Source organism: Scardinius erythrophthalmus (genome assembly GCF_964197995.2).
Source record: "Scardinius erythrophthalmus genome assembly, chromosome: 12".
Taxonomy (NCBI): Eukaryota; Metazoa; Chordata; class Actinopteri; order Cypriniformes; family Leuciscidae; genus Scardinius; species Scardinius erythrophthalmus.
In genome coordinates this window covers 36,548,477-36,570,327 of record NC_138232.1, presented here as the reverse complement: position 1 = coordinate 36,570,327, position 21,851 = coordinate 36,548,477, and the positions used below count along the sequence as shown (strand labels likewise).

Below are 21,851 nucleotides of genomic sequence, written 5' to 3'. Positions count from 1 at the left end.
AATAGATTATGGTTGTATGGTCATTGAAGAACAATGTATATTTATTATAGGCCTATATATGAAACTACAGAACCCGTCAAGCCAAGGAAAAGCCGTATGTAGTTCCAAGTCAAACAAGATTACTTGCACAAAAGAAGGCCGTTACAGTGAAGAACTACAAGTACCACAATGCATATCGGCTAGACGTGTCATCAAGCAAACATGGCTGCGCCCTAGAAACATTAATGTTTTCTACTCAGATTTCATTTTTTACCATTATTACTACAAAGAAACGTATCGATTCGAACGAAACGGTCGCGTTTAAAATATTATTTAGTTAATGCGTTAACACGAAACGAGTACAGCGGCTGTCAACGAGAAATAATTGTTATTTTAAATCCCAATGGTGAAATATGGAAGCAGTGCAGTCACCTCTCAGATTTCCATTTTCCGTTTTAAGGGCTGAGATTTACTCACGACACCTGTGATTCATCCTGAGGAACTTAAACGGGGCAAAACGAGCATTTAGTTCCTCGGTTGGTTTATAAAAGCGATGTTTAGTCCTGTGAAGTCATCTTATTCCAGGGTGAGCCCATTGATCGTTAATCGAGAGCTTGGGAAGACCAAGATGAGATAGCAATAGGTGAAACACTTTCTATTCACAGTAATCGAAACTCGGTTCTCTAAAGAGCAGGAGGTTTACCGATACTAAGCTTTACAAGGCGGCTGCGGTCATGTTTGGAGATCTGTTTGAGGAGGACGGGGATGGGTTTTCCTCTACACCTGGCACAGGTGTGAAGGGGAGAGAGTCTGAGCCTCCTTTACCCAGAGGGAAAGTCAAGCTCTGCGGGATCAAGAATCAGGGTGGCACCTGTTACCTCAACTCTCTGATACAGACTCTACTCTTCACACCAGAGTTTAGGGGTAAGATGAAAGGTTTTAAAAGTCATTACTGTTAAAAAAGAATAAATGGCCTAAAGTCAGTATACTGTCATTATATACGTGACCTACTTCTGAAGAGAATTCTGGCCACTCTTTACTATTAAATTAGTCATGACCGTCCAAATACCCACACTTGCGGTCTTTGCACTTGACCACTTGACATAAAATGTTTGACATGTTTCCTGTAAATGGCCCAAGTGTTCAAGTGGGTGTGAAGACCACAGGTTTGTGTAGAACTTTTGATAACCCGATGCAAAAATGTAAAAATGCAAGTGTTTACTGAGCTTTAATTCTCATTTTAAAATAGCCTAAACTACTAAATGTCTTGTTCTTTCTTCAAAGAAGAACATTTGTGTTAATCACATCCTGATGTTATTTGTCTTTGCGGGATCTTTATAGGATGTGTGTGAATGCACACACACCGATACCAAAAAATCACCGGCAGTGTAAATAAACCAAAGTCAAAAGATCCCAGGACGCATTATCACAAGACCACAAGTGCACATGAAGTGTGCCATTTGGGACAGGGTCAAAGATTTGTTCACGAATCAGATTATAATCGTTACTCTAGTTCAAATGTTCGCATTGAATAACTATAAATAACATTGGATAATAAATATTTTCAGTGAATGAAGCCTTAAATTTGTTCCTGTTTGGCCCACAAAGATATTATATCATATGGATCCAGAAGACCCAGTGCAAGAGTCATATGAACCATTTTTCTATTCTTATATAGTGCTTTTTCTGTCAGTTTGACGCTTAACAACCAAGTCCTTATTTACTTTTTATAGATAGAGTGGCCAAGATATTCTTAAAAAGGAAAAAAAATCTGCTTTTGTGTTCTGTGTAAAAACAAAGTCATATGGGTTTAGAACAGCATGAGAATTACAGTATTTTGGGATGAATATATTTTGTATGATGTGTTCTAAATTAAAATGATCTCTCACAGAGGAGCTGTTCCATCTCGGACCGGATGAATTAGGGTGTCTTGCTGACAAGGCCAAACCGGAGGCAAAGGTGTGTATAAAAGTGTGTGAGGGAGATGAATGGAAGCTTCATACTGTACGTGTTTCAGAGGATCAGATGGATAGATGTTTCCTGTTCTGTGTGTTCTCAGGTCCGTGTGATTCCTCTGGAGCTACAGAGACTGTTTTCTCATCTGTTGCTGGTGGATGAGCTAACAGCCTCCACGACGGACCTGACGGACAGTTTTGGCTGGACGAACAATGAGGTACAAAGACTTTATGATCTGTACTTACTTTGTATTTAGCAGGTACTTTTCATGTAACAGTGACTAATTGCAAAAACAGTCCCTTTGTAGTAATCTGGGGTTAAGTGGTACCCCAGAGTCACAAGGGTCACAGCATCTAGATTTTGCTGCTAAAAGATTTTGCTCAAGGCAAAATCAGCAACCGTTCATTTTTTCATAATTAACCCCATTATCTTTGTGTTGAAGCCCATATCCTTAAAGGGATAGTTCACCAAAAAACCTGTATGAGTTTTTCTTCTGTTGAACTCAAGAGAAGATATTTTGAAGAATGTTGGTAGCCAGACAGTTCACACAGTAACCATTGATGTCCATAGTAGGAAAAATAAACCTCATGGAAGTCAATGGGGTCCATCAACTGTCTGGTTACAAACATTCTTCAAAATATCATCTTTTTGTGTTCAACAGAAGAAAGAAACTTTTACAGGTTTGGAAAAACTTGAGGATGAGTAAGTGATGACAGATTTTCAATTTTTGGGTGAACTATCACTTTAAGACTGGTTAAAGAATGGTTAAAGCTAAACTGAAATGATCTGTCAGTTTGTTAAAATCTTTCATCTTATGCTTTGATTTTGTCTTCAGGAAATGGGGCAGCAGGATGTGCAGGAGCTGAACCGGATCCTGTTCAGTGCTCTTGAGAGCTCTTTAGTGGGCACTTCAGGCAGCAGTCTCATACACCGGCTGTACCATGGGACGCTCGTCAACCAGATCACCTGCAAGGAGTGCGGCAATATTAGTGAGAGACAGGTCAGAATGGAGCATGTGCGACTTAATTTTTCTTCTAGCAGTCCAGTTTGTAACCGCTTTAAATATAAGCAGCACAAAAAGCAGTGCATATTTAATATTTATGATACAGTACCGTTCAAAAGTTTGGGGTCAGCAATCAAGCAAGGACGCATTCAGTTGACCAAAAGTGACAGTAAAGACATATAATGTTACAAAAGATTTATATTTCAAACAGAAAGTTCAAAAGAAAAGCATTTACTAAAGAAAAACTGTATAATGGCAGATAACAGCAAATATGTTTACATCATTGATAATAATAAGAAATGTTTCTTGTGCACAAAAGTCAGCATATTAGAATGATTTCTGAAGGATCAAGTGACACTGAAGACTGGAGTAATGATGCTGAAAAATCAGCTTTGCATCACCGGAATAAATTACTATTTAAAATATATTCATATAGAAAACAGTTATTTTGAATTGTAATACAATTTCACAATTGTACTGTGTTTTAGAGCAATAAATGCAAAAATTCAAGATCACTATCTTTCTGTTCTCTCAGGAGGACTTTCTGGACCTGACCGTGTCAGTGCGGGGTGTGAGTGGACTTGAGGAGGCGCTGTGGAACATGTTTGTGGAGGAGGAGATGTTTGAGGGGAATAATCTCTACCGCTGCAGCAGATGTGACCAGCTGGTTCGGGCCGCTAAGGTCAGTCAATACTGTTCGTTTGGTCATTTATCTTCCTAAGGCCTTATACAACAATGGAGATTTATTCAAAATCCCCAAATCAGCAGTTAGATATTTATTTAAAGGGGTCATGACATCATAATTTTTCATTATTTACCTGTTTCCCTGAGGTACACTACCATTCAAAAGTTTAAGGTTGTTTCTTATGCTCACCAACGCTGAATTTATTTGATAAAAAACACAGTAAAACAGTAATATTGTGAAATATTATTACAATTTAAATAGCTGTCTTCCATTTTGGTAACACTTTACAATAAGGTCTCATTTGTTAACATTAGTTAATGGATTAAAGGGATAGTTCACCCAAAAATTAAAATTCTGTCATCATCTACTTACCCTCAAGTTTTGTTGAACACAAAAGAAGATATTTTAAAGAATGCCAGTAACAGGCACTTCAGATGAGTCTACTTTAGACAATTATAAACCTGCTTAATTTTGTCTTTTGTCACAGTCTGCTAAACTGAGAAAACTTCCTCCATTCCTGACCATTTCTTTGTTGAGGTTCAACTTTGACTTTGCCAAGTGTGAGCGCTACAAAGAGACCGGGAGCTACACTTTTCCTCTTGAATTCAACCTCAGAGCGTTTTGTGAGCAGGTACCAGAGCTGAATCGGACACAAATACATATTCCAAACTCTCCAGCCAAGTAAATAAGTCTTTTATTTGTGGAGATTCTATGCTGAACCGTAAGCTCATGTACTGTAAAATGCACCGCAGAGTTCCTGTTAGCATCTGTTGAGAACATTTATATTGTTATCCCAGACTCATTAGGCATAGACAAATTTTTAGCTAGAAACAGCTAGTTAACTAGAAGCAGAACTCTAGATGCAGAACTAAAATGACCACGACTTTAAAGCAGAGGATGAACATGTTCTGTGTTTCTGACAGACCAATTGGCCAGACTCCGAGTATTCGTATGAGCTCTTCTCTGTCATCATACATAAAGGAGGCTGTTATGGAGGACATTATCATGTCTACATCAAAGACATTGATCATCTTGGCCACTGGGAGGCACCGGTCAGTCTTTTGTTTTTTATTGCTGTCTATATGAATGTATGGTTTAATATTAAGCTGTCCAATCCAAAAGTAACAAGAAATCTCTGTCTGTGACACCCCCCAATGTCCATCAGGAGGAAGAGGTAAAAATAAAGGCCAAGACCCAAAGACAAGAGGCCAAAGTTGGGGAAAGAAAGAAGGAGAGTGAGAACTGTGTAGAGACTGAGGATCCTCTTTCTGTTCTTACTGGCATTCTGGCTCAGGTATGCTATTACACCATACAGCTCTACAGCTGTGCAAGGCAGTAAGTAGATGTTTGAAATATTTATTAGCACTTTTGTGATTTATAGCAGTTATTTAGTGTATGGAATAATGAAATTCCCTCTTTTGAATCAAGAAAATGCCTTTTCATTCACTTCACAACTCAATAAAGGGAACAGAGTTTTGAAAGGCACAACAACTGTAATCAATATTTCTTCAATTTTGTGGGCAAACAAATTTCACATACTGATTTTCACTTGTTTTTTTCTCAGGAGGAGTCAAAATGTGTGCTTGTAGACCAGCTGGGCCAAAAGCTGATGAATAAAACCGGCACGCCATGGAGCAAAAAATATAAAAAACAGTATGGCACCATCAGCAAGGTTAGGGTTCCAAAGTATATACTTCACACTATAGAGACACAGATACACTAATACACTAACATTTGCAGGGCAGTAAGATTTTTTGGTAACACTTTATTTTTAGCGTCCTTGTTACATAGTTTCTATATTAATAACTATAAATTATGCATAATTGCATGCAACCTAACCCTATAAGTACATGTAGTTAATTAATATTACTCAGTACTTAAATGTATAATTACACTATAACAAGGTTTGTTTGTTATTTAAATTATTTTTTATTCAATAAGAATGCATTAAATTGATCAAAAGTGACAGTAATGACATTTCCAGATCACCTAAAATTGATCTGGAAAATAATCCTATAAATTCTGTTATTTTGAACTTTCTATTCATCAAATCCTGAAAAAAAAGTATCACGAGTATCAAAAAGTATCCTGAACATTGATAATAAAAGTCTCTTGAGCACCAAATCAGCATATTAGAATGATTGACACTGCTGAAAGTTCAGGGTTTTTTCTGAAATAAATAACGTTTTAATATTAAAATGGAAAACAGTAGTGTGTTATTATTGCATTTTATCATACTGGCCAACAATATTAGTAGTGCTGCAATATATAATTTAACTTTTGTAGTTCAAATGCTAGAATAACTTTAGGAAACTAGATTTAAATGGTATTAAGCTGTGCCTTTATTTATGGTTGGTTATGGATTAGTTTTCATGCTCATGGGAGAGGTGTATCTTCAGTCAATTCTTTAAGGTTATTTTGATCAATATAACTATATTGAGATTTGAAAAAGTCATATGACCATTTGTCTTCCTCCAGTTTCTTCAGAACCACCCTGAAGTCTTTATGCTGGTCTCCAATGGAACCCGTGTAGCTCTGAAAAATGCCGTTCCTGCGACCACAGAACCCAGTCCGACAGAACCAGTCAGTTCAACTTCAGCCAAAAGCAACCCAGAGAACATAAAGCCAGAAACCGCAGGAGACACAGAAGACCCTGACGGATGTCATTGGTTTGACCTGAATGACTCCACTGTCTCATCCATTACGTTGAAGGACATTGAGAAGCAGTTTCAGGGAAAAGAGAGTGCCTACATGCTCTTTTACAGGAAGACAACTATGAAAAGACCTCCAGAGGGTATGCTGTGTGAATGTGCGCAGGGTAAAACCTGCCAGATGGCCATTTTGTATAACACACATTAAACAAAAGCCAATCTTAACTTGCTTGGAAAGTGTTAATTTTTGACCCTGTGTGTGCATATGTAGTGAAAATCTATTTGTTTCACTGGTAAATACTGAAACATGCTTATAGAAAGGCTTTTTTGTATCTTTTTAAACAGCCATAGGAAACCCCGCGTACAAAGTGCCTCCTCACCTGGTGGAGATGGTACAAGAAGAGAATGCAAGAGTTCAGCAGAGGAGGTGACTTATACACTCATAGTCTCATACACACTTGGCATGGGGTGTTTTATGCAATGTTCGTGTCATATGTGCCTTGTAGAGCTGAGTTTGATGCCAGCAGCAATAGCATTGAAGTGAGGCTGCATTTGGCCCCTTATTATCACTGCCAAAATGGAGCTCTACACCCCACAGCCCCGGGAGAAGACTCCATCATCACAGTCACCTTCGACCGCAGAAAGACTGTGGGAGACCTGCGTTTGGCCATCTACCAGGTGACAACCACTGATCCAGTTACTAGTCCTCACTCCATAGCTGTGTTTTTATTCAGGGATTTTTCAGTGACAAGGCGACCAGAATTCAGTCATTTTCAATGTTAGCTGATCATTTTTGTTGACATGAGCAAAAACAATTTTAATGTAAATGAATGCCCCATTAGATCAGATCTGACAGACCTTTGACTTTGGTTTTTAGATGCAGGATCTTTGGGAAGGAGACATGGCATTGACATTGGCTAAGAATGTGCCAGCTGGGTTACATTTGTATGATACTCTGACAGGTGAATACATTTACAGTGTACTTACATTTGCACTAACACGTTTTGTAAAGCCCTTCCAGACACTTTCAGACAGCCTTGTCTTGAGCACCAAATCAGCATATTACAATGATTTCTGAAGGATCGTGTGACACTGAAGACTGGAGTAATGATGCTGAAATTCCAGCTTTGCTGTCACAGGAATACATTACATTTTAAAATATATCAAAATATAAAACACATTTTAAACTGTAATAATATTTCACAGTATTTCTGTTTTTACTGTATTATTACAGTAGTATACATTAGTTATTCTGGATGATCATTTATGTCTCTTGTGTTGTTTCAGATGACCAGATGTCGCTTTATAGTGCAGGAGTGTGTAATGGCTCTGATCTCTTTGTGTGGAATGGAAGAGAGGTGGGCAACTAATACTTTAACAATACTACTATCCTATATGGATTTGTTATGAAATTGATATTATCCCTTTTCTACCAAAGTTTTTACCAAAATATTGAGTCTGTGCTCTACTTGTGCTCATTTGAGGGATCTGTGAACCTTTCTGAACTGGCCCATGTTTCCACTGATTTGAGAGTTGTATACTGACAACGATGCTACATAACCTTAGCCTGGTCCTACCAGACTCTCGTACATTTCATTTGTACAGAGAGTCTGGCCACACTCCATTGACAAGCGTTAACTTCCTTGAAGGCGGGAACTCTGTTGAAATTTAAAACTATTGGATCCGCCTAGAGCCACTCTGGATCTGCCATAACCAATCGCTAACGTTTGGTCGTGACGTAACCCTGCAACTCAAACTAGCGCACAACCTCAACGTCATCGTTCTCAGCCACTCCCTCTGTTCGCTGATTGGACTGCCAAAAAAATTTGGCTGGAGAAAACCCAACAATATACCGCAAACCCAGACAGAGTACTGAAGGAAAATGAAAATTGGGCAGAAGTACGTAGGAGGGCGGAGCCAAGCTTACATAACCTGCCCTCAAACAATCATGGAGCCTCATGATCTTAGTTTACAAATCTTACTTCCAGTTTTGATAACATACAAACATCCAAAGTAATTTAATTTAGCAAATTGTGTAAATTTTTCCAGCCTAGAACAGCCATTTCTTCTGTGTAAACTCATGTAAAGGGTCAGATCGGGCATTGGCGCTCAGTTGGTGGAAAAGAGATATGTGGATTGCAATTTCAAAACATTAGAGCCAAATTGACGTTTTCCTTTCCTTTTCTCTCTCAGGTCCGTGGTGTGGCGGTACAAACTGGCATTGAATGGGAGCCTGTTTTGTTGACTGTGTTGCGTCCCTCTGCAGAGGAGCTAGGATGTGGGGATGAGTCAGGGGTCGGAGACACTGATGGATCTGGTCTGGTGCGTTCCATGAAGGGCTTTGCTGGTGGGGCCACTCTAGGTAAAGTCCTCGAGGCTCTAGGGCCCCAAGAGGCCTTTTTGTGCCAGGAGCAGAGCCGCCCAGGGGCCAGTGGGGGCGGGGCTAGTGGCTGGAGGGTTTTTCCACCTCAGGACATGCAGAGGACACTGAGAGAGCTCTCTCTGAAGGACGGCGACGCTGTACTGCTGCTGCAGCCAGAGGAACTAGACAGCAGGTAAAGAAGGCAATTTCACGATTCTCGATAGTGGTTTTTTTAACACAGCTAAAAGGTGTTTAATATCAATTTTGCTATTTAAGTTCAAGGGTTAGTTCAGCCAAAAATGTTTATTCTGTCATTAGTTGCTCACTAAACCCGTAAGATTTTTGTTCATCTACACTTCAACACAAATGTAGATCATGAAACCTGAGAGATTTCTGTTCCTCGATTGAAACCGCTTGATTCATATGGATTTATTTTACAATGTCTTTATGAACTTTTTGAAGTGTGTAAACGTTTTGGTTGCTTGGACTTTCAAATGATGGACAGAAATATCTCTGGTTTCATTAAAGTGCCCCTATTATGCCATTTGAAATGTTTCTAATTTTGTTTTGAAGGTCTCCTACAATAGGTTTACATGCATGCAAGGTCAAAAAAACTTTTCTCATAATATACATTGCACATCTCCTCTTTTCTCACAGTGTCTGAAACGGCTCAATAAAGGTCTCTCTAAACCCCTCCTATCCAAGAGCCTAACCTGCTCTGATTGGTCAGATGGCCCAATCTGTTGTGATTGGTCTACCGCTTACAGCGCATGTCAGAAATTAAACGCCTTATACCATATCTGAATTTCAGCTCTAGAGGTTGCCCCAGCACTCGTATACACAATGATACCATAGACTGTAAAAAAAGATGGACGACGGACCTTCACTCTCTTTCATTGTAGAAAAGTGAAGCCGCCAATGTCCCAATATGGAGCTGATTATCTGCGCAGTAGTGAATCGTTTAGTATAGATCACTGCAGAAAAACTCTTTATGTTGCTGTGAACAGTAAATAACATTAATAAACAGTAACGAAAATGTAGAAATTAAAGTTAAAGCTCCAATTCATTTGAAGTGTAATTTGATTTAGTTTGTCTCACGTACCTTTAGATTACATGGAGAGGGCGGGGTTTATGACCTATACTGGGACCAGCCACCTGGGGGCGATCAAAACGTTTTGGCTCCACTTTTCAGGACTTGTGCGGCACACTTGATTGATACGAAAAGTAACGATGGCGTCAGCTTTACGTACAGTAGATATGTTACGGAAGTGTGACTGGAATTACTGACGACTTATTTTGGCAAATCTATTCTTTCGTTTAGGAGACAATAACTTATTTCTTGCGCACTTTTATCTTTAAAACTTCACAGACCTTTTATATTCACAAACAGCTATATTACACACTACATGAAAGGTAATATTCGAAAAGCATAATAGTGGCTCTTTAAAAAATATCTTTATTTGTGTTTCGAAAATGAACAATGAACAAACAATTATTTTTCAATTAAATAAACATCTTTCAATATCACAGATACTAGAGAAGAGAATATATACATTGATATAATAGGAACCATGATTTTCCACAGTATCTTCAGCCTCAATGGTGACATGGTTACCGTGACAACGCCCTCAGACTGTCGGTGGCTGCAGGTGGAGTTTTGCCCACTGAGTGGAATGAAGGAGGAAGAGGAGGAGGAGGAGCAGGGGAAGAAAAAGAGTAAAGTCTCAGCTTCAGGGAACATGGTGAGGATGAAAATATGCATGTATACACACAAATACACACTGTTGTCTATCTATCTATTACCATTTCAGTCTTATCCGACTTTTGGTGATTCTATGGGCCATGTCTCGCCATACACAAGAGACTGTCCATGAATTTTTTTTCTGGAGTAGGTTGCCAGGTCTTTCCCTAACAAGTAACTTTGCAACTGCATGTCAACTAACTCTCATTAGAGTATTAGTCGACTCTAGTGAACTGTTAGTAGACTGTTAAGTTAGAGTTAGGTGTTAGGGTTCAGGTTAGTAGAATAAGTTGACATGTAGTTGCAAAGTTACTTATCATCAGTGGAATGTATGTTGGAGGAGTATCAAAATAAAGTTTTAGCAGAAATTAAGCTGACAGTCTATTAATACTCTAATGAGAGTTAGTTGACATGTTGCAAAGTTACTTATTAGTTAGTAGAATGTCTAAAGTGGACCATCGAAATAAAGTGTTACCTAATCATTTTGTTATATCATTTTTATATTTTATAATTTGTATTTTTTTCTGTTTTGGCTTTAATTTATTTTAATTTCAATTTCAGTCATTTTAGTACTTCAACTTATTTTATTTCAGTTAGCTGCCAAGGCAACATTTATAATTTTTAAGTTTATCATTCAATATTTAAATTTGATTGTAGTTAACAATCCACAGAATGTTGTACACTTGTGCTGATTTGCTGTGTGTGACTCTTGCAGCTGCTGGCAGAGGTGAAGGAAAAAGCTCTTGAGGAACTTCGCCTACAGGATGAGCTCAGTGGTAAGAACACTTAATAATAAGCCCAAATAATATCTAGTAATAATTAATAATTTTCAATGATAAGGGAAAAGACTCAAAAATACTCAGTAACGTCCCATAGCCTTCTCATAGCTTTAGTTTTCTGTTTATTTTACTATACTATATCACAGATCCTTAAAAAGTCTTAAAAGGCCTTAAATTAGATTTTTCAAATTTAAGGCCATAAAAAGTCTTAAAAATCAAGAAAATAAATAAAATGTCTTATTTTTTCTTATGAAAGGTCTTAAATTTTAGATGACACTTTGACTTAGACTTATCTAAAACGATCTAATTAGCGTAGGCCTACGTATTATTATTTTTAAATATATATTTGTGGATTTGCTTGTTTACGTGACAATTCGTGTCACTTACGGCAGTATATTAGCCTACGTCTGTCTCCTGCACGCGAGAGGAGAGAAGAAAACGAGTAAATGTCAGTTCGATTGTAAGTTCAGTCTTTATGTGCTTAGGAGTGTTCGATGTTGTCTATGAACTATGATGCTATTGTAATCATTGTTTTAACTATGTACGAGGCACTGCGAGTGCGAGCTGACATCGCGTTTGTCTCTCATGCTCGCTTTCACTGCGTGATGTGTCAGTGCAGTTATAGATGTCCCCAAATTAGTTTTTGTCTTATTTATATCATATTATGTTGTTATATTAGAATATCACATGAGCAAGAGTGCCGTTTTCCTGTGCACAATTGCAAATGTGCTATTTATTTTATACAACAGTTAAATTAACAATAAAGTTAACATTGTGAGTTACTTTTTGGACACAATATTGTCAATTTTCACTTTATATCGCCAACGAGAATTTCATAATGAAGCCGCGTAGTCCAACAGACAGCGATGATTTTTTTTTTTTTTTTTTTTTACTGAAATCCGCGTTTTGAACGAATCATTTTAACGATTCAATGAACAATCACTTGTTTTTCTGAATGAATCAGCCGTTTGAACAAATCGGTTGACTCCAACAATTCGCTTATTAAAGTAACAACATGTAACTTTTCAACCTTCATAATATATTTCCAAGACCCTTGTGATAGTACATCGACTTACAATAGGTTGAATGAGACGTCTGCCAGAGCCTGACGGGGTCTGTATCGCTTTTACTGGCACTATGTAACTTCGGGGTGCAGGTAGTAACCAGAGCTCAAAAAGAACTACAAAATTCGACTGCTTTACGGCATACGTCACTTTGCCCACCACTTCCTCAAATGTGGCCAACCAGCGCGTTTGTTTTCCTACGTCTGTTTTCGTCATGGCTGAAGCAGCAGCGAAACGTAAGAAGTCCAAGGTTTTGTCGGAGTAGAGTCGAAAGAGGAAAAGGGAGAGTGATAAACTGAAAGGCAGGACGAGGATCAATATGGGTCGAGCGTTTGCTCGCTGGCGTTAGCTAATGGAGGAGGAGAGTTACCAGACCGATGCTGACTTGGCCGTCATGCTGTTGAACTAGTAAGTAACTGTAAATTGCTTGCATACTATCTTTAGTTTTTCTAATCTGTTGTCTGCCTGGCTACGTTATGGAAACTATCTGGTCCTCCATTTATTTATCTTCATGAATCAGCTAGTAGATGAGCGAATTATCAATCTGGTAGCTAGTAAACACTAACATGGTAGTTTTAGATGGTTAGGATGCTATTGCTATCATTCTCGTTCAGATTTGAGCATTGCAATCGACATGCAAATCGCAAATGTTTGAGTTAAAATGTTTAGTCTACTAAACATGTATAAATTATGAAAGGGGGAAGATTAATAATATTATCATTGCCCATATGAAAAAAAACCTGCATGCTTCATATACAGTAACCGTAAATCATTTTACGACAGCGGTAATGGACAATTCCGCTTCCAACCTGTAGGGCGACCGCAGAGGAAAAGTTCCATGTTGTTGCTTTAAGACAGTGACTTGCCGCCACCTACTGGTGGTTTCAGTTTCATATTTAAAGTATCCTTTAATTAAAATGTTAAAATTATAAATCATTTCATATTTAAATATTGAATAGCTTTATTTATTCAATTTTAAATGAAGTGTAAATATAGTAGCTAACGCCAGTTTTGATGCCGCTTCTGTGTCACCTCTGCACTGCAAGGATGGATTTTAATTTAATGATTTATTTTGACATTGGTACTGTGTTATTCTAATATAATTTAATTTTAATGTTAGAATTTGACATAAAAGGTGATGCATACCTCTTAAATACGTTTAGAAACGATGTCGATATACAGGTGAAAATGCCCCTGAAATCAATTTAAGGTGTAAAATATTGGCCCTTAATAAAAAATTTAATTTCGGTCACTACTGTGAACTGACCACTATAGAATATAAAAATTATGAATATCTTCGTGGGTCTGCTGTCAACAACAGGCCTAAACCAGCTAGGATACCAGTACAAAAACACAATCAGTAAAATATCATCTAATTATTATCAACAAAACTTTGAAAATATAGAGACATATTTTTGTCAATATTGCGCACCCCTAATGTACGGTATTAATTTTGATTTCTTCAGGTCTTAAAAAGGTCTTAAAAAGCCTTAAATTTGACTTTAAAAATTGTGCAGATACCCTGTATCAGTGCTGCCTGGGAAAAACAACTTTTCAGCATAGTGCTATTTTAAAATAGAGCAGTAGAAAGTAGAACTTTTTTGTCAGGAAAGAGCATTTTGTTCGCCAACATTTTGTATCAGCTGATATGTTTTTTTGTTAGTTTTTTTGGTGGCTGATATAAAGCAGATATATGATATGGGCTACATCCGTAATCACATACTTGAAAAACAGTATGTGACAAGAGTAGTGTGTCTGAATTCACAGTGCTAATAAAAAAAGTAGGCAATAAAAAGGTACCCGGATGACCAACTACTTAGGTGAGATTCTGAAGTGTGCGCACTATGGACACTTTACTATACCATGAGGCCACGGGACAGGATTTGTGAATGGCAGTGAAACTCTCACTGGTAGGTCATGTGATAATGATAATATTGCGAATGTAGTTTTTAGCTGTCGGAAAGTAATTACTTATTCATAATACATACCTATTCAAGAAAGTATGCAAGTTTGGACGTATCCATACTACTTAATATATAGATGGTAAATAACACATGCTGCAAGTAAATTTGAATTGAATTTGAAGTAAAAAGTATATGAGAAAGTATTATACGTTTGCCTTTTTTACTAATAATAGAAAGCCATATAACTTTTACTTTCTATGTTTCAAAATTCTGTCGTATAATTTATTTGACAGAACTGTTAAACAGAGACAGTAAACTAACAAATGAAGATGGATAATGGGAGCTCATGTGCATCTGTGTTCAGAGGCTGGTGTTAGTGCTGTCAAATAAAACTCTTTTAACTTTGTTATCTTTGATGAATGAATGTATTTCTATTTTTGTCAAATAAATCAAATCAAAAAGTCCAGCTCCCGACACGTATCGGCCAAAAAGAAAAAAGTACTTAACGGCTGATTCAGTTAATTACAAATGCCAATATATCTTGTAGTTTGGAATCAGTGTGTCTCTTGTCTTTTATTCCTTGTTTAGGTGTTGAATGCTGTCTGAGGCAAATGGATCGAAGCGGAAAACTTTTACCTCCAGGTACTTTTCAAAATGATCATCAGCATCATTGTCAATGTGATCCCTCTAAAGGTTTACATGGTAAATTGGCTTGTCTGTGTTCCAGTGCATGAGCATTTGAGTGTTCGGGATGCAGGGATCAGGCTGATGACTTCACTCTACCTGTGCCCTGGACCAGTGCCAACAGCAACACAGGTGCGTCCATACAATTTGGGCATGTGAATGTAAAAAATAACATCTCTTTGTGACCCTCTTAATTTACCTTCTATAATGAAAAATATATGTTTTCTCCATGCAGTTGTTCTTGTACTTTAGCGTTGGTCTCGCGCCTTTAGTCGGTCAGGAGCTGGAGATTACTGTAGAGGAGTCTCTAACTGTCAAAGAGGTGAACTTATTATTTTTTTTTTTAATCTACTGGTGAAGTGAAAAATAAGGTGTTTTAAAATCGCTGGTTCCTCTTATTCCAGTGCCTTAAAGAAATGTTGCAGATGGCGAGGCTTGAAGGTAAAATTCTTCAAATGTTTGATGTATAATTTCACATTTAACTTGACTGGCTTTCTCAGATTTATTAATGACACAAGCATTTCTTTCTCCAGGTGAGTCATGGCACTTAAGGAGAGTGGACTGGTGTGAGGAGATTGGAGAGCCACTTATGGATGAGGTGGGAACTCCAAAAATCAATACTAATCCTCAATTTATCTCAGTTTACAATGATTTCAAATATTGACCCCTGCTTACTCGTGTCTCCTAGAATGCATCTCTGAAAGAGGCAAAGGTCATTCATGGGGACACACTGGTGCTGGTGGAGGGGCGGCTGCCTCCAAAGGTGCGTTTTTCAGTTTGGAAAGATTTCTTGTGTAAGATGAAAAGGAAATAAAAAATTTTCAAACTATTTTCTCTAATTTCAACGTCAGGGTTACCTCAAGCTGTCTGTGAGGATGCACATGGACATGATCCACAGCTCCAGCGTTCCAGAGCTGAACCACTCACCAGAGTCTCAGAGCATTGAGGCGCTCACCACAGGTTCGACTTTTACCATATTTTCTATAAACCAAGTGGGATTCAGGTTGTTTCTGTCAGATTATGAGTGCTTGAGAGAATAGCTCTGGTTTATGCTTGCTTATGTTTATGTGTCCTGGTGTTCCAGAGTGGTCTGGATCAGAGATGAGATTCATTGGTTATGTGGAGATATCAGAGGAGGCTTCACTCGATGACCTCAAGACTCAGGTTGGCCTCACTACTCATTTACATTTACACACTTCATCTTTTATTAAACAAGTTCATTGATATAAAAATGCATGAAGAAAAACCAACCTGTGCAGCACTTTCCATTTGGCTCAATTTCACATACTTTTAGTGAGTTCAGAGACCCCTTTACTGTAAATAAAAAATGCAGTCTTCAAACAGCTTATTAATATTCTGCATATTAAACTGGGATAAAAGAAAATATTGTAAAATGAAAAAATGTACATGCTTCACCTTTTATGAGCTATAAACACCCTTCACTCATTTAAAGATTAAATGATTAAAGAAAAAAGGCAGAGAAGCTAGTGAAGAAGGAAAGCTGTACACTACCGTTCAAATGTTTGGGGGTCAGTATAATAATAATAATAATAATAATAATTGTTATTTTTTAACAAAATAAATTTTATTCAGCAGGGATGCATTACATAATAGATATTTTTAATGATGCAAAAAAAAAATCTATTTTAAATGCTGTTCTTTTGAACTTTTCTATTAATTAAAGAATCATGAAAAAATGTATTAGTTTACACAAAAATATTAAGCAGCACAACTGTTTTCAACATTTATAAGACTAAGAAATGTTTCTTGAGCAGCAAATTGACATATTAGAAGGATTTCTGAAGGATCAAAATTCAGCTTTACATTACAGAAATAAATGACATTTTGAATATATTAAAATAGAATTGTGAATTGTAATAAAATTCACTGTATTTTTGATTTAATAAATGGGCTTGATGAGTATATTAGACTTTTTCCTCAAAAACACAAAAATATCTTATAGACCCCAATTTTTTTAACAGAAGTGTATATTTTTGGGCAGTGGAAGTGAAATGCTGCGCTGTCGTATCAGCATCCCTTGAGAAAAGCCATATATGTGTTTTCGGTAGGTGATGACTCTGCCGGCACTTCAGGATGTGTGTGTGCCCAGCCCTGCGTTCCTGCGTGTGTGGTTGCTAGAGAGCAAGAAACCGGCCAGGATACTCAGAGGAAACCAGCAGACCCTCAGGTTGATAGATTAGGATTTTGTTTATGCTCTGCTCTTTTGTGTGAGGTCTCTGCTGCCCTTTTTCCACCAAATACAGATGGGAACAGATACGGCACCAGCACTCTTTTGGTGGGAAAAGGACTTTTTATTGTATTTGGGATTAATGTCCTCCTATCCCTGCAGGAAACTGAAGCTGGGGAATGGGGTGGAGGTGTGTGTTCAGAGGCTGATGAAAGAGGAAGACCTGGGGTGAGACATTCTGACAGCGAATCAAATGAAGCGATTGATGAAATCCATGGAAGAAAGAAACAAGATTTTTATGCTGTTTGAAAAACACTGATTATTCTTTTCTCGTAATCTGTTCAGGCTAAAGGATTTATTGCTGAGGGTTCATATGGGGGTGCCAGGAGAGAAGGCGTATTATCCCTCTGAGGAGTTTTTGTGGGATGCTGGAAGGGACAGCACCCCTAAGGGCCTGTACGCTGCTCTGGCCTCCCAGTACGGTCTCACTCCTGACAACCTGCTCCTGGCTAAACACCTGCCTGACAAACACACCTGGATGCCCATTTCCAACTGGGTGAGAAGAGAGAGTTTAAATGGGAATAGACTATTTGTAGGCAAGAGCTATAGAGTTAAGATTATACTTGAATAATCAGTTCTGAATAATTCCAGACTCAACAGGTCTCAAAAAAGAAGAAGAAGAGGAAAGCTGAGAGTCTCCAGGCAGCTCCTTTCTACCTGAAAGATGGAGATATTATAGGTGTTAAGGTAAATTGAATAAAGAATCTTTTTATTTAAAGGGATAGTTCAGCCAAAAATGTAATATTCTGTCATCAGTTTCTCACTCTCATGTTGTTCCAAACCCGGAAGACTTTCGTTCATCTTCGGAACACAACACAAATGAAGATATTTTTAATGAAATGTGAGATTTCTGTTGAAGGTCCATTGAAAGTCTATTCACCCGACGCTTCAAAACTTTCATAAAGTGATTGTAAAATAAATAAAATCCATATGAATCAAGCGGTTTAATCCAAGACTTTTGAAATGATGAATCGATTTAATTTAGGTTTTTATTCATATACAAACATTGATTGCCCCTTTTGAGATTATTAAACTGGCTGCCAAAAATAGTGTGATAGACTTGTAAAAGACAAGTTTTATCTTTGGGTCTTCAGCAATGCCTCTCTCACTTTTTTTGTTTTGTGTGTATTTGCATGTGTGTAGAATCTTCTAATAGACAATAATAAAGAATTCACTACTCTGGAAGACGAGATTGGTCAGCAGAGACTCAGGGAGGAGAATCACAACACAAGGTGCATTTTCTTTTCTTTTCTTTTTTTTTGCTTTTATTGCTTCTCTCCAAGATTACAAGATATTGCATTGTAACCCTTTGCTGGTTTGATTTGGTTAAATGTGTAGAATTAAGAATGCTATAACATTTGGACACACTAATTTTCAGAAGTTTGGGTTCTGTAGAATTTTTACTTAAGCTCAGCAAAGCTGCATTTATTTGGTCAAAAGTGACAGTAAAGACATTTATAATATTGCACAAGAATTCTATTTCAAATGTATGTTGCTCTTATGTACTTTCTATTCATCATAAAAGCCTGTCCACAAAAGAATTAAGCAGCACAACTGTTTTAACATAGATAACAAGAATTATTTCTTGAGGACTAAATCGGCATATTAAAATGATTTCTGAAGGATCATGTGACAATGAAGACTGAAGTAATGATTCTGAAAATCACAGGGATAAATTACATTTTAAAATATATTAAAATAGTAATAATATTTCACCAAATTGCTGTTTACTGTAATTTACTGTATTTTTGTTATAATAAATACAGCCTTGGTGAGCATACGAGACAGTTTGATTTTTATGTTATCCACTAGGGGGCGTACTGCCAGTGGAGAATGTTCACAAGACGCTGGGTCCAAGAAGTCGGGCTCAACTAAAAACAGGAAACCAGAGGTGGCCTTATCCATCAATGTGGGAGTGTTCAGGTAACACACCCTGTGAACAGCCCATTGGTCTTCAAAACCATCACTAAGGCCACTAAGGTGCCATGGAAGAATCTGCCCCACCGAATCACGGCACAGAACCCAAACCGAAGACAATGTGACAGTGCTGACCAAGTGCTGACCCAACCTGTGAAAAATAAGATTATATGGGCACAGGGATGCTGAACCAAAACTTAATTTTAAGTGGGAATATCATCTTCAGTCAATGAGATTTTTTTTTAAGCTTGTACATTTTCTTTGCCCTTTATATGCAATTCATTCCTGGAGCAGATCTCTGTACCCTACAAGACAAAGAGGTCAGTTTCAGCCTATGCCAATGGATTTTCCTCTGCCTCACTTCTGAGGGTGTGCTTTTTTTTCCACAAGGAAGGGTGTTACAACTATTGTCTTCATTTTTTTTTTTTTTTTTTTAAATCACAATACTGTATGTAAAAGGTTTTACACAGATATCCTTAATTATGTGGAGTTAATATGGAGAATAATGCTTTCATTCACTCAAAAATAAAATACTGCGATTATTACTCACCCTCATTTCATTCCAGACTGTAATTTAGGCTGTTATTCAGTCGTAATATTCCTGTTTGCCGAAGCTTGTATCTAGCCTGTGTTCACATCCAGGTACAAAATTCGTTGTTGACTGAATGTAATGCACAATTTTTAGGTGTGGATGAAAATGCGAGCAAGATCCATATTTCAGTTCAGATTATCAGTGAATAACTATATATATTTTCATGTGTTTCTCACAAAGCGAGTTTATATCTCTTTTCTCAGAATTGTGAGATATAAACTCGCAACTCTCAGAAATAGTCGCAAATCTTAATTTTTTTCTCGCAGTTGCAGGTAGGTTTATATCCTGCAATTCGGATTTTTATTTATTTATTTTTTTTACAAAATTGTGAGATATAAACTTACAATACCGAATAAAAAGTCCGCTCATAATTCACATTTTTTCGCAATTGCAAGAAAAACGCCAGAATTGCGAGTTTATGTCTTGCAATTATGATGTTATAGCTTGCAATTGAGGGTTTATGTCTCACAATTCTGAGAAAAAAATTAGGTCAAACATGATTAAAATATAACAATTCCTCATGTTACTAGTTGTTTCATCCACCTTCTCAGAACATGGCTGTTGATTCAGGTCTTGACGATGGTGATCTCGCGTCATATTTTCTAGAGTTTTCCATCTTTTCCATTTGAGGTTGTAAAATGTGCTTATGTATTTCATGCTGAGTCTGTGCTTATAGTTTACAGAAGTCTTCAAACCTGTTTGACCAACCATCTCTGCCTCCTCCTCTCCCACTACCACCTGCAGGAAATTAGCTGAAATAATGCAGAAAAAGAGAATGAAATACTAGTCTGTAAAAAAAAAAAAAAACTTGAGCCCTCTACATTCAAGGAATTTGACAAGGCTATAATACTGCATATTGTTGTTCCTGTAGTTACACAAACAAGCAAAAAGGCTTTCTTCTCATTGAACAAGAATACATGAAAATGTCATAATAACAAAGGTTTTGTTATAATTAAGTGGTTGCGCAGATCATCTATGTACTGTTTTCTCTATCCTTTTGGATTTGTTCACTGTTTAGCAAGTGCAGTGACTTCTGCATGACGTTATTAAGGTGTAATGTTGGGTTCCCTTTCAATGGAACTCGCGTTGCGTCGAGTTTGATGCTATGGAAAAGCTTTGCGTGATGACGTCTTGAAGCACATGTAAAATCAGTCCAATGGTGTGGCGGAACGTCAGAGGCGGGTGACGTCACGTACCAAGAAGGTATAAAAGCCGGCCCGAAACAGAAAACGAAAGCTTTCTGAGTCTTCAGTTGCGCTCTGTGTTGAAATCTGTCCTTGTTATTTGGTGTTGTCTGTCTATATTATTCAGTGTGGCGAGCAAGCAGCAGTTTAGAGTGTGTGTCCATCCCTGCCCGCGTTATTTAACGGGAGGTGATACTCACACTCTTTGTGTTGTTTGTTTGGGAGAGGAGCATGCCCGGTCAGCACTCGAGGGTGGTGACTGTGCATTGCTGTGCGCTTCCATTGCGTACGCTCCGATCCCACTTGGCTCGGTTCAATCCCGACCACGTTCCCCAGGGCTCGGGTCCCGCCGCGGCTGAGGCTCGGCGGCGATCTCAGACCTGGGGTTCGCAAATGGATCTGTCAGTGGATGTTGAGACGAGCTCTGCCTTATCTCAGCCTCTTTCTGACAGATCCAGTGCCTCTCATCAGGGTGTGGAAGCACGCGCTGCGGTTTCTTCCCCCCCGATGGAGGCACCAGTACTGCAACTATCCAGCTCTGAGAAGTTGGATGTTGTGAGTATTGTTGCTGAGTCTGAGGATTCGCCACCTCAGTCTCACGCATTTGAGGAACTGCTCGATGTAATCACTAGAGCAGTTGACAGACTATCTATTGAGTGGCCAGAGGATAGACAGGACGTTCGTTCGAAAAGTAAGCTCGACGAACGCTTCCTGCGATCTCGTGCGCAGCCCCAGCGCAGGAGCCTTCCGTTTTTCCCCGATCTCCACACCGAGGTGTCGAGATCGTGGGGGAAACCAGTGTCATATAGAGTTTTTACACCACACACATCTCACTACTCTTCAATTTATAAATATAAAGAGTATGGTTATGGGGAGATGCCGAAGGTGGAGGAGACGCTTGCGAGCTATCTCTCTCCAGCAACGGCATCTTCCCTGAAGGCTCCTAAACTTCCATCTAAGCCAGTTAAAATGACATCGTCCCTGGTTCATAAATCGTATGCAGCCGCTGGTCAAGCTGCAGCGTGTCTGCATACGATGTCCATTATGCAAGCCTATCAGGCTAAATTATTGGGTGATTTAGAGGAGGGCGGGGGAATTGGTC

General features: G+C 38.2%; 1 protein-coding gene across 2 annotated transcripts; it reads left to right on the top strand.

Moving 5' to 3' along the window:
* The first annotated feature begins 125 nt into the window (after positions 1–125).
* usp40 (ubiquitin specific peptidase 40) lies at positions 126–19,527 on the top strand. 2 transcript variants are annotated; one of them, XM_081381557.1, is made up of 31 exons: positions 126–903; positions 1,871–1,938; positions 2,039–2,152; positions 2,771–2,935; positions 3,474–3,620; positions 4,111–4,254; positions 4,547–4,675; positions 4,789–4,917; positions 5,188–5,295; positions 6,102–6,417; positions 6,620–6,701; positions 6,781–6,952; positions 7,152–7,236; positions 7,562–7,632; positions 8,468–8,829; positions 10,222–10,378; positions 11,093–11,153; positions 14,713–14,766; positions 14,852–14,940; positions 15,044–15,130; positions 15,213–15,249; positions 15,342–15,406; positions 15,497–15,571; positions 15,660–15,768; positions 15,893–15,972; positions 16,878–16,996; positions 17,159–17,224; positions 17,342–17,552; positions 17,648–17,743; positions 18,200–18,288; positions 18,869–19,527. In XM_081381557.1, exons 1-31 carry the CDS (start codon positions 714–716, stop codon positions 18,981–18,983), a joined length of 3,792 nt encoding a protein of 1,263 aa, XP_081237683.1. In that variant the 5' UTR covers positions 126–713; the 3' UTR covers positions 18,984–19,527. The 2 variants fall into 2 exon arrangements, with proteins under 2 accessions (XP_081237683.1, XP_081237684.1); XM_081381558.1 differs by having other exon boundaries at positions 569–903; positions 5,191–5,295.
* Positions 19,528–21,851: the final 2,324 nt, after the last annotated feature.